Genomic DNA, 26,622 nt, shown 5'->3' on the forward strand with positions numbered 1-26,622 from the left:
GACAAATTTGATTGGTTATTATGATGTGGTCAGAAAGGAACTGGATGCAAAAATAATTTTGATATCATATACTTGGATTTCAGGAAAGCTTTTGACACTGTTGCGCATGGAAGACTACTGTACAAATTGGAGCAGAATGGTATTAAGGGTAAGTTGCTACAATGGATAAAAGGATGGTTAAGTGGGAGAAGACAGAGGGTGGTAATCAATGGGTGCTGCTCTTCGTGGACTAATGTTATTAGTGGAGTCCCACAGGGTTCGGTGTTGGGTCCACTGTTGTTTTGTATATTTATCAATGATATCGATGAAGGTATATCAGGCTTAATGTCGAAGTTTGCAGATGACACGAAGGTTGGCAGGGTTGTTAATGACAGTAATGGCAGTGTGCTACTGCAAACAGGATCTAGATAATTTGGGCAGATGGGCTAAGAAGTGGCAACTGAAGTTTAACCTTGACAAATGCAAAGTACTGCATATGGGTAGAAGTAACCCCAGAGAAACGTACCAACTGTGTGGTACTACACTTAAGGTGGTAGAAATGAAAAAGACCTGGGAGTAATTGTGCAGTCAGATATGAAGTTTTCTGAGCAATGTAGACAGGCTGCTAGGGCAGGTCATGGGGTTTTGTCAATGATATATAGGAATTTTGCTAGCAGGGAAAAGGAGGTGATTGTCCCTCTGTATTAAGGCAATGGTCAGGCCACGCCTTGAGTACTGCGTACAGGTCTGGAGGCCTCATTTTAGGAAGGATGTAGATTTGCTTGAGCGTGTACAGAGAAGAGCAACACGATTGGTGAGGGGAATGAAGGGATCCTCTTACCAAGAGAGGCTTAAGTTCTGCAAATTGCAGTGGCTGGAGACTAGGCACCTGCGCGATGATCTGATTGAGGTCTATAAGGCCTTGAATGGGTTGAGCACGCTGAATTCTGATGGGATCCTCCACTTGTTCAGAATACGAACCTACGGGGACATAAGTTCAAATTAAGAAAGGATAGATGTAGAATAGATGTGCGGAAATTTGCCTTTAGCCAGCGGGTGGTTAATTGCTGGAACAAACTTCCATCTGTCGTTGTGGAAGTTGATAGGTTAAATAAATTTAAGGAGGAACTGGACAGGCAATTGGAGGGTATGGTGTGATTTTTTTTTTTTTTTTTTTTTTTTGGCTGATGCTGCATAAGCTCCTACACTTGCTTTCTTGCATCAAGTGCCACTTACTACTACTACTACTACTACTGTTCTTCACAGAGATACGAGGGGGAGATGAACTGATGTTCCAGGTGTCGCCCATTACAAAAACACATGTCCACATGTAGCACTCTTACCAGGTTGAACAGAATATCAAATAACAAAATGTTGTTCAGTCTTCACATTCGGTCTTCAAAAAGTTATTCAGTCTTCTTCCATTATGTAGCTCACAAAATTTTATTACCCCAATTAGGGCCACTTTGCAACTATCAGACAATGTGTCAAAACTTGCAGCTGCATCATCACCATATTGTTGGATATACATCTCTCTCTCTCTCTCTCTCTCTCTCTCTCTCTCTCTCCTAGGCAGTTCGCTGAAACTTGAATGATGGTACAGTACCAATGCCATTTTACATATTAAATTATGTAATTACAGTTGTCTGAGATATCACATTCCACTGCAAATACCACCATCCAAAGAGTGTCAAAGACTGATTAACAGATGGGTATCAAATGGCTGAAAACCTAGGGAACTCCAGGTTTTCAGCTTCCAGCTACTAGCTGAAAAAATACCTTGCTATCTTGTAATCACTCCCCCCCCCAACTATGAAGAGAAGAGGTGTGACAAAACACTCCCACCATTAGCTTTTCCTGTCTCTTCACGATAGGAGGAGATATTAAAGTATTTTATGTGGGGAATAGGAAGCTAAAAAAAAAAAAAAAAAAAAAAAAATCTATCCTAACAGCTTTCTGCTCCTACACACACGAAAAACACAGTCTGGAAAAATTTCATAATGCAGTCATACCAGAAACTGAAGTCTAGACTTAAGGAACATTCTTGGAACACCACGTTAAGAAATGTGTTTCTGGCTAGAAACACTATAGTTTATTCATAATATCACAGATAAACCACAATATTATGATGCAAGGTGAATAAAATTCACCTTGCATCACCAAGAATGTCAGTCCTTAATCTTAGAAAATCTGCAAATATTTCAGATCTGAAAACAGCCAAGCCTTCCACACAGCAATCCATTCCAGCTATTCACAGCAGGGATAGACAGCTTTTGTATGAGATTATATCTTCAGCTTTTTCTTATAGCAGATGACCTCCCCCATTCAATAACAGGCTATCTTGGTTCTCTATTAAGAGGTAAATGCCCAGCTAATTTGAGGCTGTCCGCCTGCCACAATGCTAACATCGACGGCAGAAAATGCACTAGCATTACTGAAATGCTGAAGACCCTGGCTGCCCTTCATTTCTTGGAAAAAAGGCTATCAATCAGAAGAGGCCTCAAACCACAAATTTAAGAAGACTTCAGGTTTAACATCTAATTTTTTGTTTATACTTCTCAAGTTTGTACACTAGACCATAGTAGCAGGCAGGCAGCTAGCATATAAGTTTTTCATTTGTAATGTATTTTTTAATCTAGTTATTCGTTAGTGCTGTTGAGGAAGGGCTGAAAGTATAATATGGAACATTTGACTTTATTTAATATGTTGGCATCTAAATTATCCTCTAATAAATTTCTTCTTAGTCAAAGGCAGTGAAATGTTTTCTATTATATGTCAGTAAGAAGAGTCCTCAGTAGAGTTGCTGCAATTACTTTTAAATTGCAGTTTTTGAAATTGCAGTTTTTGAAATTGCTTTTTTGACCATTATTTTGCACTATTTTCTCTTGATAAGCAATAGAATTATATGCTGTCTATTTAATAAGATTCTGACATTGACTTGCAGCAGACAATTGGCGCATTATGACCCGCGTAGTCCATGCGCCATTAAACCTCAGTACAAACAAACAGCAGCAGACAATATGCTTATGCATCATATCATTAGTTATGTTGCTTATGAAGATATTTCTTGGGTTTTATCAGTATATATAGACTGAAGCAAAATATTTATTTTTATTTTTTATGAAATTAAAATATTAAGTGTTATAAATAAATATAAAAGTTGGGAATTCCAAAATTTACTTGCAGAGTGGTCCCCATTGTCACTATGGCTGATAATTATCACTGCAAAGGTGCTGCTCATTATAATAAGGGGAACCTCTCCAATTTCCCTGAATTTTCCTGCTCTCAACCTGAGCAAAGTGTGTATTTTGAAGGACTGAAGGTACTTCCTGAGAAAGTTTTATTGGCACTGAGATAATAAGTTTATGTCCCTCATCCATTTTACTCATCCCCTTTAGGATTTTATGCACTTTGGTCATCCCCCCCCTCCCAGATGGATGAACTGACTGACCATAAGGGAACCGTACCCTTAACTCCTTACCAGTCTGGTCCCTTTCTTTGGACCTTTTCAAGAAGTGTTATAGATATAAACTACAGATCTCAACACAGTACTCTGAATGGTCTTACCATTAACTTTTATAATGAAATTATTACTTCCTTCTCTCTGCAAAGATTTGTAACCCTTTACAAGAGTGAAGTGCTTTCCTGGTTACCTGTATAATTCATGGAGGTAATGTCTGCTTATATGAACATATCTGTAAGTCATATCTTTTAGTGCCGACCGGGCTAGTCTGGTGGGTTAAAGTGCCTGTCTGGCAACCCAAAGGTCGCGGGTTCAGATCAAAGTACTGCAAAAACCTTGGGAGGTGCATTATGGCCACAGAAGCCTATGCGCCAACAACTACCAAAAAAAAAAATATATATATCTTTTAGTTCAGAGTATTCTAACTCACTATCTGTAACATCCCCCCCCAGCTGAATGTGCTTGTACATGTAAAGATTAATATGAAGAATTTGTTCATCAGCCACTTAAAATGGGTTATCAGCAATTCTACCACTTGGATTTTGTAGGGAGGGAGGAAGACCTAAGATTTATTTTTTCTTCTTAGTAGACACCTAGATATAGTTGAATTCCTCTCCATTTTTGGCCATCTTGCTCCTTCTTTTTATTACAGATCAGTGTTAACATGTCATGTAATTCTGCATGTTCAGACATTTTATAACTGCTCTATGCTTCCTTCTTTACCCTTTCAAAATAGTTAGTACCATGTCATTTGTTTTGCCATCTTTTTGTGCATCATTTCCCAATGCAGTATGAATGCATTGAGAACTGTCTAATTTCTCTAAAAATATTCTAGAAAATTGCATTTTCACATATCTATTACCTCGATGGACAGAGCTCAAAAATACATGAAACCCTAACCTTCCCCTTAATTACTGAGATCTTTACACTGCCCTTTTCAGGACACCGTGGTTCTTTCCTTATTTATGATTGACCATTTATGATAGTGTCAGGGTCTTTGGTGAGAAGGTCAAAAATGTTCACAGTCCTTGTATTTTCTTTGACATGTTGAAACACGTTACATTTGTCCACTTAATTCAGAAATCTTTTTCAGCTTGGTGAATGGTCAGTCCCACAAATTGCTTATAAAGACCCTTCTTATACTCTTCCTGCAGATATGCACATTGGATTGAATACACTGCACAAAAAATATATGCCTATTAACTCTTAGGATGGTATATTGACTAAAAAAAAAAAAAAAAAAATTCATTGAAGTTGTAAATGTCACTGGCCATGTTATCTAGTAAAAATATAAACAAAAAATTTATTTTCATTTTGGATTCCTTTATCTTAAAATGCCAAAAATCTGAAAATAGTCAAGTTAATAGCAGTATCTAAATGAAACATAAATTTGAATATATTTGAAATTCTCCAGAACTAGATACCATGGAGATGGTACATAATTGTGTGATTAGTTTGGTATAGAAATTGCAACTGTGTGTGATATAAAGAAGCAGCAATGAAAGTTGCTGAAGTTTTATTCAGACTGTGATCCAAGTATGAAATTTTGTTTATGAGAAGAGATTTCCAAACTTATTGTGTGATCATGATATTAAAGAACACCAATTCCTGAAGTGGTTGAAATAAGAGATGTTATGTTCTTCTTCCATCCAAAGCATTTTAGCAGAAGGGTTGCATTAGATTTCAGTAACAAATTGTGTATTGTATCCCTAATCAGGTAACTGATATAACTTGAATTAGTTTTCTGTATTATTCATCTTAAATTAATTTTTATTAATTCTTAAACAAATTCAAGTTTATTTTCTTGAATTCTTAAACTAATTCAAGAAAATAGACTATAGTAGTTTTCATCTTTCTATTTTATCATTGTGGAAAAACTTTTTCAGGTTCTAGATTGGGGATACTCAACTGTATATATATTAATAAACTTAAGAAATAAGTATGTATAGCTTAGCTTAATTTTCAGCACTCACCTCATTAAGCTAATTAAGCTAAGCTATATTTAGCTAAGTTAATTAAGCTAAGCTATATATACGATCTAGTTATTACATTACAGCACATAAGGACTCCTTAAAAAATCAAGAGAAATAAGTATGTATATAAAATATAAAGTAGATTTAGTAAAAAACCCATTTGAGGGTATTTGCCCATGATCTAGTAGGCAAATTCAAACAGTATCATCCTTAGCTTTAAGGCATGCATCCCATCACAACCAATAGTAGGTAAGTACAGTCTACACTTGTACTTGCAAGATATAAGTGTATATTGTTTCTTCCTTAAATTATATAGTTTAATCTTTATTAGTGATTTAATTGGCTGTCTTCTGAAGAAGACAGTGGAGGCTGCCATACCATAAGACATGTAAATATCTCACTATAAAATTAATAAATTTGGCTAATAATCTTTAATGTAGAGTTGTTTTTTTGTATTCTACTCAAATAAGTACAGTTTAATTCAATATTGGAGTATTTGAAATGCACCACGTATGTCAATAGTGACATCTGAATTGGGTCCTGCTATTTATGAATAGCTTGTCTAACTTGAAAATGTTGAAGAAAATGATGATGAAACGAAATGTTGATGAAAATGTTGTCAGATGAACTAATGAGATTTGTGGCAGAGAAGAAAAATGCATGGGATGTATATAAACTATCAGGTGACATAGAAGTCTATGGTAGATGTAAGCTAGTCTGTAATCAAGTCACAAAGGATTTTAGGCAAGCAAACGTAAATTATGAAAAATCCTTGGCAAAGGATGTAAAGAAAAACAGCAAAGACTTCTTTACTTATATAAGCTCTAGAAGGAAAGGGATGAATCAGACTGGTTCACTTGATATCGATGGTTCAACTGTTGATAATCCTGCTCAGGTAGCTGACAAACTGAATGAGTATTTTGCATCTACATTCACACATGAGGAATTTTGTAGGGAAGTGGAAGACAGCTTATTAAATTCTAACAGGAGCTAAATGATTTTGTAATAACCGAGAGCAAAGTGGAGGAGGAATTGTTGAGGTTAAACATATGAAAGGTACCTGGGGTGGATGGGATCTATCCAGTTATATTAAAGGAGGTGGCAAAGGAAGTAAGCAGACCCTTAGCTATAATGATGAGAGCATCCTTGGACACAGTGGGAGGTCCCCATGGACTGCAGATGTGCAAATGTATCCCCAATTCACAAAGTGGGATCAAAAGGTGAGTAATTACAGACCTGTTAGTTTAACTCTTGTTCCGGGGAAAATAATAGAGTCACTGATTAACGAAGTATTGCAGGATCATCTAGACAAGACTACAGTAATAATTCAGACACAGCATGGGTTTGTTAAGGGGAAGTCTTGTCTGACCAATTTGATTGGATATTATGATGTGATCACAAAGGAATTGGATGCGAAAAATAATTTTGATAATCTATACTTGGACTTCAGGAAAGCTTTTGATACTGTTGCACATGGAAGACTACTCTACAAATTGGAGCAGTATGACATTAAGGGCAAGTTGCAACAATGGATAAAGGGATGGCTGAGTGGTGACCAGTACTGCTCTTTCTGGACTAATGTTATTAGTGGAGTCCCCCGGGGTTTAGTGTTGGGGCTATTGTTGTTTTTGTATATTTATTAATGCTATTCATCAAGGTATATCAGGCTTAATGTCCAGTTATCAGGCTTAATGTCTTAATGTTTACAGATGATACAAAGATTGGCAGGGTTGTTAATAAGAGTAATGACAGCATGCTACTGCAACAGGATCTAGAAAAGTTGGACAGACGGGCCAAGAAATGGTAAAATTGTCAAGTTTAACATTGACAAATGCAAAGTGTTATACACTGGTGTTCAAAGAAAGTGCATCACCTAGGAATTTCACATTTCTAACCCTTTTTTGCAATGATATGTTACATTAACGACTAGCATCACAAATAGAAATATAAACAAAAGATATTTATTAATAGTTAAGGCAAAGGTAAGTAATATTTGAGATGTGCTCTCGAAATATTCCAAAATGAGCATTTGCAACCTTTATACAACAGTTTATACAACAGTTATACAACAGGTAAACGTGACAATTATGGCTGAAATGTTATCAGAAGCTCTCAATTTGCTTCAGTTTATCATTTTAAATGGAAAACAAAATGGAAAGTTCACCAGGTGCAAACTAATATTTAGTTGAACCACCTCTGGCCCTGATGACACCAGCACACCATCTAGGCATTGACAAGATCAATTTCTGATAATCAACTTATAATACGTGGTTCCAAACACGAATTATGGCTTCCTGAAGTTCATGAAGGGTCTTTGGCTTCTTTCTGGCAACTGCAGATGCCACACAATGCCAACAGTTCTCTATAGGATTCAGGTCCGAGCTGTTTCCTGGCCAGCTAAGAGTTGTAAAGGACCATTCTTCCAACCATTTTTTCACCCGTAACAAATGTAAACACATTACTATTGAACTTCTAATTGCAGAAATGAAGCTAAAGTAACTACAGAAGTACTTACTTGCACTTTTCGTCCAATGACAAGGAGCTGAGTCATCCTGAAAGATGCAACTACTTGGCAGGTTGAAATGGTCTCTAATGGTTGGCAGCAATTTGCCTTCTAATATAGCCAGGTATCCATTGGCATTTACGGAACCTTTTATAAACTGCAGGTGACCTACTCCACGATACAAAATGCACCCCCATATCATTTGGCTGGTAGGGAATTTCACTGTAGACACCATACAGTGTGTATGGTATTCTTCACCATGTCTATGGTGAATTATTTGTCTCCTATCAGAGCCATGCAGGTTGAATTTGTTCTCATCTGAGAAAATAACTGACTTCCACTGCTCGGGGGTCCATTTGACATGCTCCTTACACCAAATTTTTCGGGCCTTTTCATTTTTTGTGTGAGGAGGAGGAGCTTCTTAGGATAACGGGCTACAAATCTATTTTTGAAGAGGCATCTTCTGACTGTTACTGCACTTGCTACCACTCTTGTATGTTCTTCCCATTCTCTTTTCAGCTCAGACGAAGAAGCAGCTTTATGGTTTTTAAGGCATAAGCGTTTCAAAACATGGTCCTATTTTGGCATAGAGACTCGTTTGTGTCTAATTCCTTTTTTCTTATTAGCAGAACCAGTATTTTTGAGTTTGGAAAGAAATCTACTCATTGTCGACTGATTACAAGACTCTCTATAAGCAATATGATGGGAAGAAGATCCTTCCTCACGTAAAGCAACAATAGCACTCTTTCTTCGTGGCATCAACTGCATGTAATTCTCCATCCTGACACAAGCAAGGAATGACTGCAACTCTTGCAGAGTGTGCTTATATAGCTGAAAGTAACAGCTGATGCAATATTACGGCATCACATACGCTGTCAATCTTATCTGATGCAATCTGTAAGAAATATTCTCATATACTTACATTATACAGATGACAATTACAATTTTAAGAGGTGATGCACTTTCTTTGAACACCAGTGTATATGGCTAGCAGTAACCCCAGAGAAATGTACCAACTGTGTGGTACTACACTCAGAGTAGTGGAGAATGAAAAAGACCTGGAGGTAATTGTGCAGTTAGATATGAAGTTTTCTGAGCAGTGCAAGCAGATTGCATGAGTAGCTCATGGTGTCTTGTCAATAATATACAGGAATTTTGCTAGCAGGGATAAGGAGGTGATTGCCCCCTTGTGTAAGGCAATGGTCAGGCCATACCTTGAATACTGTGTACAGGTCTGGAGGCCTCATTTCAAGAAGGATGTAGAGCTGCTGGAACGAGTACAGAGAAGGGCAACAAGATTAGTGAATGGAACAAAGGGGTGCTCTTACGAAGAAAGGCTTAAGTTTTGCAAATTACAGTGTCTGGAGACTAGGCACCAGCGAGGTGATCTGATAGAGGTGTATAAAACATTGAATGGTTTGAGCATGCTCAATGCTGGTGGGATTCTTCCTCTTGCTTAGATTACAAACCTGAGGGGCATAAATTCAAATTGAGGAAAGACAGTTGTAGAATAGATGTACGGAAATTTGCCTTTAGCCAGTGGATAGTTGATTGCTGGAACAAACTTCCATCTGTCGTTGTGGAAGTTGATAGCTTAAATAAATTCAAGAAAGGACAGGGCAAAACTTTTTTTTTTTTTTTTTTGTTTTTTGGACTGATGCTGTATAAGTTTGCTTTTGTGCAGTATATAGCATCATTATACAGCATATGTCACTCTTCAATTTTATTTCTACTTACTTCCTTCTGAACTGTATGCAGAATCATGGAGAATTTATGTACTTCTAACTTTTTTTTATTATTATTATTACTAGCCAAATAGTGCAAAGAAGCCTGAGAGAGAGTCAGAAGTAGAAGGGAATAGTAGTAGTGGCATGTGATGCAAGAAAGCAAGTGTTATGAGCTTATGCAGCATCAGCCAAAAAAAAAAAAAAAACCATTCCCTCCAAATGCCTGTCCAGTTCCTCCTTAAATTTATTCAACCTATCAACTTCCACAACGACAGATGGAAGTTTGTTCCAACAATTAACCACCTGCTGGCTAAAGGTAAATTTCTGCACATCTCTTCTACATCTGTCCTTTCTTAATTTGAATTTATGCCCCCTTAGGTTCGTAATCTGAATCACCAAGAAAGAGAAGAATGATGATATCCAGCTCAGGACCCTGTGTGTGCCAAGCTCACACTCACCAGATGTGAGCTCATGGGGGCATTGCACTACAATTGCATGAGTAATCCATTTTGTTTACACTACTATGCCAAAATACACTGTGATTGCTAATCATTCAAAATGCATAATTTTTCAACATAGGTGCATTGAGAAATTATGCATATTTTTGAAGAAAGATGTATTATAATATAAATATATTATATATATTTCTGAAGAAAGATATACATGCTCAATATGAGAGAGAATGGCAATAAATATGTTTCAGAGGAAACAAAATTACTTTTGCATTGGAGGATAAAAAGAAAAATAACTATTCTTCTTAAAGAATTAACAAGGTATGTGCATGTAATAACAAAAATCAGTTTCCTTTTTGTCAACATAATAGTCATTCAGCACATTATATTTTTTTATGTGTTAATACAAGAAACATTATTTATGTTTCTTGTCTTTTTATGTTGTGAATTCCGCTGATTGTGTAGTCATCCCAGAGTGTAAGCAGAAAATTTATTTATATATGAGCTGTACATTAAAAAGTCACTATATTGTTTATCATATAAAATTGTACATACCTGATAAGAGAAGGTTTACATAGTTTGGGATATTTGCTGTTTGTTATTTTAATTCATTTAAAAGTGCAAGAAGTTGATTGGATTTCTTCACAGTACAGTTGTCTTTATCATATTGACTAAATTAATATGTTAATCACCTATTCACAAATGTCTGCCAAATGAAATTGAAAGATAATTAACATTTAGAGGACTGATAAAATATTGAATAGTATCAATAACAGTATCTGTCTAAAAATGTTGATTAATTTATACTGACCTTAGTTTTCAAAATACTTTGAATCTGTTTACATTTTAACATATTTTTGGCCCTTGAACTTTAAACTAACCAGATTTAACTGTATCTACATTCTTGTAAAAATGCCCTTCGCTCTGCATATTAGATATAATTCTTGACCTGCTCTCAAAAATCTCACAAGACTGACAGTGGGGTCTCTCCTGCTGACTAGACATAGTGCAGAGTGATGCAGTAGTGAATAGTGTTTCATATAGGTTTCTTCAAACCTTCTTTATATTTAATATGCTATTAATATTAAATGTTATACTGAAAAATTATTCAAATAATACTTTACATGTGATAAAAATTTGTTCTGAAATATTTAATTTTAGCCAGTGTGGTTTGGATGTGAAGTTGCAAAGAGGTTTGCTGGCAAACCAGGCCTGGAAGATCTGAATGCGTAAGTCACATTTACTTTGTAGAAATAAATGTTTCAAACTGTTTCTGTTTCCTGAATATTGTTAAAAGAATCAGCTGTATTTTTACTACTTAATTATAATAAAAGCTAATATTCTTTTAGTAATTATTACCCCTGCACACATGCTGGGATAAAAATTTAATTGAATTCCTTACACAAGTAAGCAATCCATCTAAACTTTATTACATTTAACAAATTATCCAAGATGGTTTTGTCGAGATATGTCATGCAGATAAAGCAGTTAGCACTGCTGGGTGACAATGTTGCCAAATGTCAGGAACAAACACAGCTGTTTTTTTTGTTGGGGTTCAAGCTGCACAAGCCACAAAAATGCAGTAATGAAGAATGGTTTTAATGGAGCAGACTTGTAGTTGCAAAGTTGTGTTTGTAAAAGCAGTGCACAAAATTAAGGTTGATTCACAGTATAGTAAAATATGGGGCATTACTATACTACCAAGTAAATACTAATTTTACTGCTAGCTTCCCACTAGCACCAGGCAAGTGCTTGGTAAGGGAGTCTAATAGCAATCATCTATTTTAAGACTTTCCTGTGCACTAGATGAAGCTTTTTAACCATGTCTGTACATATAATGTTGAGACAGAACTCCTCATGACCGTTGTTTATCCACTCAAACTGACCGCCACTGACACAGTATTCTCTTCAAGAATAACATGCTGCATACGTTAGTCATTGCCACTGACTTGTTATTCACTAACTGTGTGAAAAAATGGTAAAAATAGCCACAATACACTGTTATCTAGTCTGTCAAAGTACATTGCTTGTTTTTAGTGTAAGTCAAACTTTAAACAATTAATCACAGACATGAGTACCATATTGTAACCAATTCAATTTTATTATATATTTTTACAAAAAAAACCCATTCCCATGGTGGGCTCCACATTCTGGAAACCATTGGTGTAAGATTTCTCATTTTATAATCACCTTGTCTTGTAACATAATTCTTATTTGTTCCTTACTGTGGACCTTGTGAAATTTTGTAATATATATATCAGGGGTGGCCAACGAGTCGATCACGGATTTAATTTTGGTCGAGCATGACGAATTTTAAATATACAGTCATCCCTCGATTTGTGCACCTTGTGCAATGTAATTTTTGAGATGGTAGATCGTGGCACATTTTGAAGGAAAAAAGTAGATCACATCACAAATTAAGTAGGCCACTCCTGATATATATAAATCATTTATTGCCTACACGTATGACAATGCATACATGCTCAGCTTACTAGTACTGGGGCTTTGAGGGTTTTTTTTATTTATTATTATTATCATGTTATTCCTCCCTGATGGGGGTTTCCACCCTGTTATGGAAACCCCCATCACAGGGTGGATGGATACTGGTGCCAACCACAGAGTGGTTGTTATGTCCGACTATTACTGTTGGTTGAGGAACTCTCTGACTATTCCTACAGGCATTCAGGATTGCGACTTTTTGGAGTTCCTTGTAGGTGTTGTCTGGGAGGTCCATTGCTGCTAGGCTCTTGTGTAGAGTATTTGGCACCATGCAGGTGGTCAACATGGTAATCAGGATAGTCATTACTTGTTCCTTATGCCACATCTCTTTGGCCTCCGGCCCCGGGTGCCAAGCGTTCCGTGACCAAGTGATTTTTGTGCGTTCCAAAAAGCGTTATATCCAAAGAGCCTTTGAACAAATTATATTTCGTTCCAACTACCGTTTTCTTTATTTATAAATTACTGAGCACTTTCGCACTACAAGAAGTAGGCAAAGGCCCAGAAAGGGAAGCCACCTTTCTGTTTCTATTTCTAACAGTACTAACCAAATAACTCAGCCGCTTGGTCACCTAGTGGCACTGCTCCTGCCTCCCCGTGGCGGGGCCGGAAACCTGGGAGGTAAAGCAAACCCCCAGGGCCAAAAGGAGCAAAACATGGAATATGACAACTTCCCCCCGATTAAGACTGCAAATCTGAATAATACGGATTTGCATCAACCTGATATCGACTCTACCAATCCAAAGAGACTGAAAACGGATACTCATCGAATTGAACATCCGAGTTTTCTGATTCTCCATTCACTGACAAACCAGCCCTTGGGCAATCTGTCGCCATTTCTAATTCAAAAATGTCTTGAGAATGTTGCTGGTTCCCCGAAAATGGTAAGGCGACTAAAATCTGGCGACTTGCTTGTAGAGACCACAAGCTCTAAACACTCTGAGTCTCTACTTAGACTCAATTCATTTTTCGGAATTCAAGTCAAGGTGTCCCCACATGCCACACTAAATACATCCAAAGGCGTAATTTCAGAATGGGACCTAATGAATGTTTCAGAGGAGGAAATTGTTCAGGAACTGCAGGAACAGAAAGTCATACAGGCCAAAAGGATCATGATGAAAAAAGATGGCGAGCTAACTCCAACTCGGAGTATCATACTAACATTCAGCTCACCAAACCTACCTTCGTCAGTGAAAGCAGGGTATTTGCATTGTCGCATACGGCCATACATTCCAAACCCGATAAGATGTTATAAGTGCCAGAAATTTGGACACTCACAAACAGTCTGTCGAGGTGACCCAGTATGCCCAAACTGTGGATCGAAAGAGCATACCCAAACTGATTGTACTGCCCAGTCTTCTCTTTGTCCCAACTGTAAAGGCAACCATCCAGCCTTCTCCAAAAATTGTGAACAGTGGAAATACGAGAAAAAAATCCAGAAATATAAAATAGAAAACAAAGTCTCGTTCCCAGAAGCACGAAAGCAACTGCAAATACAGATGCCTAGACGTACATATGCCGAAGCCTCTAAAAAATCTCATTCAGTATCCATCCAAACTGACACATCAATTCCACCAAACATCTCTATTGCTGAATGGGCTCGATCCTTGCTCTCTTCTGCACCACAATCATCAAAGCAACATATATCAAGCAGGGCTAACAACACGCCAATCAGCATACCACCTGCTGTCCATGCAGCCCCTGTAATATCCGTTCAAACAGAGAAACCAGATCCCGTTAGCAAACAGCCAGTTGACTCCGTCCTTATGGATACCAATGAGATCCCCAGTCAGGAAGAAACAGAAACCATTCTGGAGATCCATCCGGAAGATGAAATAGACAAGAGACCAGTTTTCTCAAAAAGAGATAAAATTAAAATTGACCGCGGTAAACAGACTTTTAAAAAACAGACAGACTCAGCTCCCTCATCTAAATCTAAACAATGAATAATATAGTCCAGTGGAATTGCAGAGGCTTGCGTAGCAATATTGATGACATCCAGGAAATAATTAAACGTCATAATCCAGTTGGCATCTGTTTACAGGAGACATACTTAACTCCTAAATTATCTTTCTCGATCAAAAATTATTCTCTTTTCAGAGAAGATAGACTAATTACAAATAAAGCTCACGGTGGGGTTGCTATTCTCATAGATTCACGAGTCCCTTGCAGACGTATTCCTTTGCAAACCTCTATTGAAGCGGTTGCTGCGCGAATAGCAATTGGAGTCACTATAACACTTGTTTCTATCTATCTACCGCCCACTCAGCCTTGCACTATTCATGAACTTGAAGATCTAATACTGCAGTTGCCAACCCCTTTCTGTTTATTGGGCGACTTCAATGGACACCATCCATTGTGGGGCTCTCCCAATGCAGATGGGCGGGGACAACTTATTGAAATGCTCATTGACAGGCAGAATTTATCCATCCTAAATACTGGTTCACCAACTTACATCCATCTCCAAACAGGAACTGTGTCCTCAATAGATCTATCTATATGCTCTCCAATCCTTTTTCCTTGTATTGAGTGGACAGCTTTGGATGATCCACTGAACAGTGATCACTATCCACTAATCTGTAAAATTCAAACTTCACACTCTGTGACTTCAGAAAACTGCATGAAATGGAAATTTTCCAAGGCTGATTGGGCAAAATATACTCATCATGTATCCTTTGATAATCAGATAATTGAATCTTGTCCAATTGACATAGTCACCAGCCATATCACTAAACAAATCCTAGCAGCTGCGTCTATTGCCATTCCACAGTCACAGTCAAGCTCCCGTAGATCCATAAATTATTGGTGGAATGAAGACTGTAGGAGTGCCAAAAAAGAAAAAAACCGAGCCTGGAATATATTCCGCAAACATCCTACTACCAATAATCTTATAAATTATAAAAAACTCAGAGCCAAGGCTCGCCATATCAGGAAAAAAGCAAAAAGAGACTCCTGGATTCGATTTGCAAATTCAATTAATAAAAATACAGATTCTAGAATAATATGGAGGAAAATAAAACAATTAAATGGCAAATTTCCTCCTCCATCCTCCCCAATTTTCAACTGGAATGGACAGGAGCTGTGTACTCCTGCAGAAATTGCAAATGCTTTAGGCTCTGTATTCTCACAGCTGTCTGCATCGACCGCATACGACCAGTCATTTCAGAAGATTAAAGCTTCAGCTGAAAAATATCGATTGAACTTCAAAACCAAATCGTGTCTATCATATAATCGGCCCCTCACTATGATTGAACTTCAAGAAGCTATACATACCTCAAAGAACAGTGCTCCTGGTCCAGATGGAGTGTATTATACAATGCTTAAACACTTAGATAACAAAGCATTATCCTTGCTGTTAACTTTCTACAATCGTATTTTCACTGAACATTCATTCCCCACATGCTGGCATCACTCCTATGTACTGGCAATTCCCAAACCAGGGAAAGATCACTCTGTCCCTCACCACTATAGACCTATTTCTCTTACCAGCTGCTTGGGCAAAACCCTGGAAAAAATGATACACCGCCGACTGACCTGGTATCTTGACTCCAAACATTTAATATCTGATAGCCAATTTGGCTTCAGGAAAAATAGATCATCCCTGGATCTCATGGTCAAAGCTGAAACAAACATCAGGAATGCGTTTATCCGAAAGGAGCATCTCGTTATGGTATGCCTTGACATAGAGAAGGCCTTTGACACCACTTGGCGTTTCGGCATCTTGAAAGATCTACATTCCCTTGACCTCAGAGGCCACTTACCATATTTCATAAAACTTCCTTCAAAATAGAACTTTTCAAGTCCGCTATCGGCAAGTCCTCTCGCAAATCTATATACAACAGGAAGGAGTCCCACAAGGCTCAGTTCTGAGTTCTACCTTATTTGCAATAAGAATAAATAATATAACCAAATGCATACCCGTCCCTGTAAACACATATCTCTATGCCGATGACCTGACTGTTTCCTGCAGTTCACAGAATATGAACTTCATCGAAAGACAACTACAAATCTCTCTTAACAATATTGAATTATGGATGACGCAGAATGGATACCGACTATCACATCAGAAATCCAGTGTCATTCATTTTTGTAACCAACGAAAGATGCATCCTGAACCAGAGCTTCACTTAACGAATCATCCTATATTAGTCATGAAAAGTATTTGTCTCCTGGGCCTCATTTTTGATAGTAAGCTTAATTTTTTAGAACATATCAAATATCTGCGGACTACTTGCCAGAAAAAAATGAATATACTCAGAGTTCTTTCTTCGACAACATGGGGTGCAGATCGCTATACCCTGCTTCAATTGTATAGAACTCTAATTAGGTCTCGTCTTGATTATGGTGCCCCAGTTTATGACTCTGCCCGGGAAAGCGTACTTACACGCCTCGCACCTATTCAACATTCTGCCCTCAGGATTGCTACAGGAGCTTTTAGGACATCGCCAGTACAAAGCCTTTATATTGAAGCAAATGAAGTTCCACTCTGTCTCAGAAGAAAGGTGCTACTTCTGAATTATGCAGCTAAAATTCGAAGCATGCCTACCCATCCAATTTGGCCTATACTTAGTGACCCACAGTTTAAAATTTTTTATAGAAATAAACCCAGTGCTGTTCAGCCTACTGGTATCAGATTACAAGCACTATCAGAAACTTGGAATGTCCATCTCGAAAAAGTCCTCCAAGATCCAACCTGTTCAGTCGCCCCATGGGCCTATACTATACCATGCTGCGACAGTTACTTCCTAAACTGGGGGAAACATTCCCTGGCAAATATCAATATACAACAACTCCATACTGCTCACACAGAGAATTATCCTCTTTTTACAAAAATATATACCGATGGATCAAAGTCTGATAGCGCAGTAGGTGCTGCAGCAGTTTTCCCTTTTAACACCATCTCTCTATCACTCCCCACAGAATGCAGCAGTTATACAGCTGAGTTATTTGCCATCAAGCTTGCCCTACAAAATATTCTCCATCTGTCCATCAAAAAGAGTATAATATATACGGATTCGCAGAGTGCACTTATAACCCTACAAAACACCTCCTCACCAAAGAATCCTTTAATAAAAACTATAAGAGATATGTTGATACACACTCAGGAACGCCAGCTTGTAGTTATCTTTTGCTGGATCCCAGGCCACACTGGGATACCTGGAAATGAATGTGCAGATTATGCAGCCAAACATCCTTCTAATTCAGAGTCATCATGTGCTCTCGTTCCATATGCTGACTACAAATCTAATATACAAAGCATATGTAAGGAACAATGGACACTTATATGGCAAAATAAACCAGATAATAAGCTCTTTCAAATAAAACCAGATCCACAATTATGGGCCTCTAGCTTCCGGGAAAAGAGAAAGGAAGAAATAATCCTAGCCAGAGCAAGAATTGGTCACAGTCACATTACCCACCTATTCCTCCTCACAGGCAATGATCCTCCTCAGTGTACACACTGTAATTCTCAACTCACAATGAAGCACATTCTTGTTGAATGCACTTTATACTCGAATGCCCGGCAACTCTCATTCAGTTTTCTTCCTAATCTTAAAGAATCTTTGAACCTTTGTCATATCATAGGTAATAATGCCAATCTAACAGAATTTTTCTCATTTATCAAACGGATAAACTTATATGATCAGTTCTGACTGTTTGCAAAACAGTCATCATGAGTATCGTCCACATCGCTGATCGGCGCAATATGGCCTGAGCAGCCTTTGCGCCAAAAATAACAATAACAACAACAACAACATCTTTGGCCTCCTGTCTTAGGTCCATATACTTCCCAATCTTTACCTCATGGGTTTTCTGGAGGTTGTCAATGTTGGGCACCACTTTGTCAGTCACTTAGGTAGCCTTTACCTTCTTGTCAGTGAGGGTTATGTCCAGTCTGTTGTGCAGGATTTGTTCATTATTATGGCATGATACCACTGCAGCTTATGGGTTGGGGTTCATACTTGTAATACAGTACACTTTATTTTATCAGCTGGTGTTTCCTTGCTTCTGATGTATTATCCTGGTGACCTGGTTGAGTCTGTGAGTGTACTCTGTCTGGGTGATCACCCTGCATCCTGTGGTGATGTGTTGGATCATTTCTGAGACCAGGTGGCATCATGAACATGTGTCTTCTGTGACTCAGAGTTCCTTGGCAATGTTGTAATTTCTGTAGTTCCTAGTGTTGATTATCTGGTCTTGAATGGCAAGCACGAATCCTTCAGTCTCAGGGAAGAGCATCCCACTCGTGAGCCTTCTTTTTCTCTTCGTTTCTTCCATTGGGTTGGGAGGAATCTCATTTAGGTTGAGTGTGGTACTGTGTGTCTGTCTTCCTTATGGCCTAGTCGAATGGTGCTGTGTTCTTCTGGAGGTAATCCTTCAGGCTCTCAATCACTTCCTTCTGTTGCATGATGAGGTCTGTCAAGTCCCTTTATTCTTTTCAGGCTATGATCAGTCTCTCCGTGGACAACTTCAGGTGGTGTTGGCAGCTCTTGGTCATCATTATCCTTGTCTTTCTCATGTTCTCCTCCTGCTCAGTTGTAGACCATTCTGTGATCCCAAAAAAGTATGTTAATACTGGGACTGCTTAGGCATTTATTGCTTTAATTGTATATCCCTTCATTCCACTTTACTTTGAGCAGGCTTCTGAGTCTCTGATGGTATTTTTCAGTTAGGCAGGCCTTGATCTCCATGTGCTCTAACTGCTGAGCATGCATCATCCTCAAGTATTTGTAGGTCTCTCCCCTTGTCATGGGGGATCATTTTACCAGTCTGCAGCTGGTAGTTTTGGCCAACTAAGCAGTGCAAGACAGCCCAAACTCCATGCTGAGAGAACTTCATGGCTGACTGCACAATTACATCCCATCTTTTGTTCTCTACTACCTTGAGTTGGCATGTTATTCTGGGATTACTGCTGCCTATATGCAGTACTTTGCATTTATCAGTGTTCAATTTTTCAGGCCCTCTACCTAATTTTTCTAGGGCTTGTTGCAATAGCATACATACCCTGATTACTATCATTAAGCACCATGCTGACATTATATTAGTATCATCTGTAAACTTAGACCTTAAGCCTGATATATGCCTTCATCAGTACAGTCATGCCTCATATAACACGTGTTTACATTACGCGAATTCGATCATACACGATTTATAAATAGGGGAACGATGTCGTATGTAACATAAACCGAATTCGCTTATGCACGATTCGCCTGTGTTTACAAGAAATGGCAGTCGAACGTGGAATCACCCCAACTGAACGCAACACGATAGAAATGAAAAGAAGATTCTGAAAATGCATGTATGTTTTTTATATCAGTGAAGAGGAAACACATTTCACCATAATAACGTAAAAACCCACACAATTCCGGCTATCGGTATTATCGCAAATGCAATTAGATCGAGTTTATTACCATTTATAGCAGATTCCACCAGCAAGAACGCAACTGGAAATTGTTTTTATTGTTTTATGGTAGTAACCCTCAGAAATGTGCTTTAGTAAAATGTGAGCTAGTGAGGTGTTAAGTGTCTCTGCCTTTAGAGTGTTGTTTATTCAGTTGCTACATGCGTGCAGCTTTGTTTATGTGTATCAAGCGTGCCTCCTCATTTTGTAATTGTGCTTTATTCCCTAAAAATGAGTAAAATACTTAAAAGATGTGAAAAGGAAGCGTCCTGGTGAAGACACTACAGATTCAGAGAGAAAAAGAAAAGCAATATGGATAGACAGAGGCGGACTGGGTCAAAAATTCTTACCCGGGAAAATTTGTAGTGGCCTCATACTAGTGTTTATGGCCAAAATCACACCCGCCTTCCATAGTCTTCTGGCCTCCGGCCCACCAGGATTTCTCCGGTAAAAAAGGCTTATGGCCAGTCTGCCTCTGTCGATAGAGAAAAAATAGGAAATTGTGAAACACTTTGAGTGAAATGAAGACCATGTGATATTGCACGTGCTACAGGCCTAAATGAGGCAACGCCGAGAATTAGAAAGAATGCAGAGAAAATAAAAACTTTCATAGCAGGAACAACTCAAAGTGTAACAAAATCCATTAGATCAAGACAAAGAATTGGAAGAGATGGAACGTCTGTTTGGATAGAAGATCAAACAAAGAACAAGTTTGCTTACAATAGAAGCAAAAGCATTAGCAATATTTTATTATGTAATAATAGTAATAAAATACATAAGTATTTTATTACTATTATTTTTTCCCATAGGGCCTGTTATTTATATTGCATGAGGGTTTCTAGGAACACAACTATCGTGCTATACGAGGACTGGCTATATCATTAATAGATATTGAAAACAACAATGGGCCCAGCACTGAACTCTTGAGAACTTCATTAATAACTTTAGTCTTAGAAAAGCCATGCCCATTGAAATTTTTTTTTTTTTTTTTAAAGCTTGTGTTATGCCTCTCTATATTTTCTCCTACTCAACCATCATAGTAGCTTGCTCTTAATGGCATACAGCAACAATTTTTACAGCAGTCTTTCATGTGGAACACTAAGCATATGATGTCAAAATTATTTTTTTTGCATCATTTACTGTAGCATAGTATTTTAAATAACCTTCAGTTTGTCACACTCAAGGGAATTTAAAAGACAACCACTGTAGTTGCCTTTACGAAAGCAAATTCTGTTCCCTTTACCCTTGACAGTAGTTATATCCTTAAGTAGATTCTACATCAATAAATTATGATCACTGCCACCTAAGTAGCCTTTTTTCTGGCATTCTTAATGCATAAGGAGTCACTACTGATAATCAGATCATGAGCATTGCTTTCACTTGTTGCCTGTATAACATGATGGTGTAGAAAAGTCTTGCTAGTGTGTGTGACCAATCCACAAGTTCCACTAAATATCTGGAAAGCTAAAATACCCCATTTTAAGACATTCTATACAGTTGTTTTTTACACTCATTGGTTGTTTAGCCTGTAATACCCATACTCTCATTTTTGTTTTCTCACTACTTATGCCGCACCAAACTGACTCAACAAATTACTGGTCCCTCATCATCTGGGTGCACTGCCTTAAATTTTGTGCTTCTTAACAAAGAGCATTGCCTCCCCCCCCTTTTCCTATCCTTCCTGTACAAATTGTACTTGCCATATTCAAATTTCATAACACTTATGTCTGAGTAGCACCATGTCTCTGATTACCCTACAATGTCCGGATTACCATATTCCTAGTATTAGTGTGTACACAAGTTTACGTGCGGCCGTTCTTGCTCTTAGTAACCTTAACACAGCCCATGCAAGCATGTATTTGCTTGTCCTATGATCCCCCAGCAGGCCTTGTAACCCCCTCCCCCCAACATCTTGTTTTCCAGGCTGCTGTATGTCCCAATAGAAGCAGTGCAAGAATCACTTTCATCTGTGCCTATGGCTGCTTTTAATCTGTTTATCTGTGTATCCTTAGCATGTATGACTTTTTATTTTTTTAAAGAAAAAAGCTTTACTATTTTGACAGCAGTGGACTGAATAGATTAACATTTTGGCTGCAGATTAAATGTTACCATATAATGCTGTATTTTTATATAAAAATATTTAATAGAAATACTGCATAATAAAATAAAAATGGAAATTGCCAGTTTCTTTTAGCAATCCCATGCTTCCAAATATGGCTTGTTTGCGGGGAAACCAATTTGGTGGTCTTTTTTGCTTAAGTTGATTCCTTCTTCGTCTCACTGTAGAAATATAATTCGTGACAGAGTTCCCCTGTATTTTTTCACAAAAACTCCGATTTCTGTCTTTTTTTTTTTTAACCTTGTGAATTTCTGTATTTTTTAAAATGAATCAGATAGTAGTAGTGGCATGTGATGCAAGAAAGCAAGTGTATGAGCTTATGCAGCATCAGCCAAAAAAAAAAAAAAAATCACACCATTCTCTCCAAATGCCTGTCCAGTTCCTCCTTAAATTTATTCAACCTATCAACTTCCACAACGACAGATGGAAGTTTGTTCCAGCAATTAACCACCCGCTGGCTAAAGGCAAATTTCCGCACATCTATTCTATTCTACATCTGTCTTTTCTTAATTTGAATTTATGCCCCCTTAGGTTCGTAATCTGAACAAGTGGAAGGATCCCATCAGAATTCAGCGTGCTCAACCCATTCAAGGCCTTATACACCTCAATCAGATCACTGCACAGGTGCCTAATCTCCAGCCACTGTAATTTGCAGAACTTAAGCCTCTCTTGGTAAGAGGATCCCTTCATTCCCCTCACCAATCTTGTTGCCCTTCTCTGTACACGCTCAAGTAAATTTACATCCTTCCTAAAATGAGGCCTCCAGACCTGTACGCAGTACTCAAGGCATGGCCTGACCATTGCCTTATACAGAGGGACAATCACCTCCTTTTCCCTGCTAGTCTTTGAAATCTCCTGCACCTTGTTTTCCAGGCTGCTGCTCATTCCAGTAAAAGCAGTGTAAGAATCACTTTCACCTCTGCCAGCAGCTACTGTTAATCTATTAGGCCGTGTATTTCCTCCATGCTAGCAGTTTTCCGACCCACCTAACACTGCTTCGATAGCATCAGCAAATATTCTTGCACCCTTTCTATTTAAGTGTATCCCATCCCTGTAGAAGCAGTCTCTCCTGTTAATAAGCACAGACAACGCTGAGAAAAATTTTACCCCTTGAGCCTTGCACAATCTCTCCAGGGCCAAATTGATCAACAAAGCTCTCATCATATACTCCCTCCAATCTTGTCTGGGCAGAATTGCAGACACTTTCAAATTCACCCCTAACTCATGGCTTTTTTTCAACATTGACCTGTACTTGTTAAATAATTCCAGCCAGTCTCCTACTCTTAATATTATTAGTGCCAACATGTACAACATTATCACTTTTTTTTTTTTGTGCCCTTCAAAGATGACATCTGCTCTATATGTCATTTGTAAATAAATCAGCATTATATTTGCACAGCATGCAGCACATTTAAAGAAATGCAAAAATATGTGTATCATTTTATAGTGATGATGATGTTATGCATTCTTAATGTATATTTGCATTTTTTTTGCCATAGAATGTAATATTTTTCTGAGATGTGCTGATCATGTAGGCATGTTTTTCAGATATCTGTTTCACGATAGTAAAATATCAAAAAAAAAAAAAAAAAAATGAAATTTCATGGAAAGGAAAAGAGGTAATGATGACTTAGAAAAATGGACCATTTTCAGTTGTTATAGACTACTAATATAGCTATATTACTAATCAAAGTTATTCAAAGCTGTATCCCACTGGTGACTTTTCATAATAAAAAAAAATTATCAAATTGAAAGCAGCTTGCTCTCAATACCAGTATTGGAAAGTGACCCAACAAGTTGGGCATCTTCTGAACACCCTAAAAGCACATGGGATTCCTACAAAAACTGTCTGGCACTTAGTGTTGCTAATGCACCTGTAGTGGTAGTGGCAAATTATGCAAGAAAGCAAGCTTATAAAGCTTGCTGATGGGAGGAAGGCAAACTTCCACCCATCTATTCTGCAACCATCCTTCCTCAACTTGAATTTATGCTCCCTTGTGTGTAGTCTCAGCAAGTGGAAGAATGTCATTAACATTTAGCTGACTGAATCTATTCAAGGCTTTGAACACCTCAATCAGATCTCCCCATAGGTGCCTAGTTTCGAGATGCTCAATTTGCAGAACTGAAGTCTTTCTAGGTAAGAGCACCGTTTTGTTCCCTTCAACAGTCTCATTTCCCTTCTCTGCACCTGCTCCATAAGATCTACATCCTTCCTAAAGTGAGGCCTTAGACCTGTGTACAATACTCAAGATGCAGCCTAACCATGGCCTTATACAAAGGGATACTCACCTCCTTATATCCCTGCTAGCAAATTTCTGTATATCATTAACAGAACCCCCTTAAGCTGCCCTGGCAGCATGTCTGCATTGTTCAGAGAATTTCATGTCTGACTGAACAATTACCCTCAGGTCTTTTTCATTCTCCACTATTCTGATTGTAGTACCACATAGACGATAAGTTACTCTGGGGCTACTGCTACCCATATGCAGTACCTTGAGTTTGTAAATGTTTTTTTTTTTTTTTTTGTAAAAAAAAAACTTCAACTACCTCAGCCTATCAACTCAATTTTCCTAGGGCTTGTTGCAGTAGCTCACCCTGATGAGTGTTGTTAACCACTCTGCCAACTGTGTATCATCTGAAACTTTAGATATTAAGCCTGATATACCTTCATCATTATCATTGATAAATATAGAAAACAACGAGCCTAGCACTGAAACCTGGGAAACTTAATAAATAAATAATATCAGTGCACAAAGAGCAGTGACTGCTGATGATTACTCTTTGTCTTTTTCCAGTTAACCATCACTTTATCCGTTACCACCGAATACGGAAAGGTCAGGGAATGACCACCGCATATCCCCAGAGCAGTATGGTCTTAGTTACTAATGCTCCTAAAAACCAAATAACATAACATAATATCCCTTTATCCATGGCAGTAAATTGCTCTTAATGCCACATTACTCCAGTTTGTACAGCAGTCTTTTGATGTCAAAATATTTTTTGCATCCAGATCCTTGGTCGCTGCATCATAGTAACTTATTAGATTGATTAGACAAGACTGTCCCTTAACAAATCCATGCTGTGATTGCAGTATAATTGCATGCCTGTCCAGGTGGTCCTGCATTACTTTAATGGGTGATTCCATTATTTTCCATGCAACAGATGTTATAATAGGTCTGTAATTACTCAGGTTGCCTTTTGATTCTCCTTAATGGATTGGTGATACGTTTGCACATGTCCAGTCCATAGGGACCTCTCCTGAATTCAAGGATGCTCTCATAATTATGGCTAAGGATTTGCTTACCTCCTTTGCTGCCTCCCTTAATATAACTGGATAGATTCCATTCACCCCAGGTGCCTTTTTTATGTCCATCTTCAACAATTTCTCCTTGACTTTCAATTATCACAAAATCATTTAGCCCCTCATTAGAGTTTGATAAACTTGTGGCATCCCCTTCCCTAAAGGATTCCTCAAGTGTGATTGAAGATCAAAATACCTATTCAGTTGCCGACCGGGCTAGCCGTGTGGGTAAAGTACCTGCCCGGCAACCCAAAGGTCGCGGGTTCGATTCCCGCCTCGGGCTTGGATCAAAGTACTGCAAAAAAAACCTTGGGAGGTGCAATATGGCCACAGAAGCCGATGCGCCAACAACTACCAAATCAAATCAAAAAAACCTATTCAGTTTGTCTGCAACCTGAGCAGGGTCATCAACAGTTAACCAAAGGGGTTGAACCCAATGTGGTTCAACCCCTTTCTTTTACTGTCAATATAATCACAAAGTCTTTGCTGTAGTAGTAGTAGCGGCATGTGATGTAAGAAAGCAAGTGTATGAGCTTATGCAGCATCAGCCAAAAAAAAAATCACACCATTCCCTCCAAATGCCTGTCCAGTTCCTCCTTTAATTTATTTAACCTATCAACTTCCACAACGACAGATGGAAGTTTGTTCCAGCAGTTAACCACCCGCTGGCTAAAAGCAAATTTCCGCACATCTATTCTACATCTGTCTTTTCTTAATTTTAATTTATGCTCCCTTAGGTTCGTAATCTGAACAAGTGGAAGGATCCCATCAGAATTCAGCGTGCTCAACCCATTCAAGGCCATCAGATCACCGTGCAGGTGCCTAGTCTCCAGGCGGGAAGAAGCAGCAGTGCGTAACGCATGCTTCTTGATTAGACCGGGGTTCGATCCCGTCACCACCAAATACGGGGATGCGGAAAGATCAGGGAATGATCACCGCATATTCCCGGAGCAATATGGCCTTAGTTGCTAATGCTCCTAAAAAAAAAAAACCAAATAACAAAAAACCTAGTCTCCAGCCACTGCAATTTGCAGAACTTTATCCTCTCTTGGTAAGAGATCCCTTCATTTCCCTCACCAATCTTGTTGCCCTTCTCTGTACATGCTCAAACAAATCTACATCCTTCCTAAAATGAGGCCTCCAGACTGTATGCAGTACTCAAGGTGTGGCCTGACCATTGCCTTATACAGAGGGACAATCACCTCCT

At 38.3% G+C, this 26,622-nt stretch overlaps 1 protein-coding gene across 1 annotated transcript in view; it reads left to right on the forward strand.

The window, feature by feature from the left end:
- The window catches only part of LOC150080805 (bleomycin hydrolase), a 163,088-nt gene that overhangs the window by 98,624 nt on the left and 37,842 nt on the right, over positions 1 to 26,622 (forward strand). The window contains exon 8 of the mRNA XM_090381004.1: positions 11,259 to 11,326. Coding sequence (XP_090237130.1) covers positions 11,259 to 11,326 — 68 coding nt within the window. The remainder of the gene's footprint in view (positions 1 to 11,258; positions 11,327 to 26,622) is intronic.

The sequence above is a fragment of the Mastigoproctus giganteus genome, chromosome 9 (assembly GCF_048544385.1).
Source record: "Mastigoproctus giganteus isolate SK-2022 chromosome 9, ASM4854438v1, whole genome shotgun sequence".
NCBI classification, from domain to species: Eukaryota; Metazoa; Arthropoda; class Arachnida; order Uropygi; family Thelyphonidae; genus Mastigoproctus; species Mastigoproctus giganteus.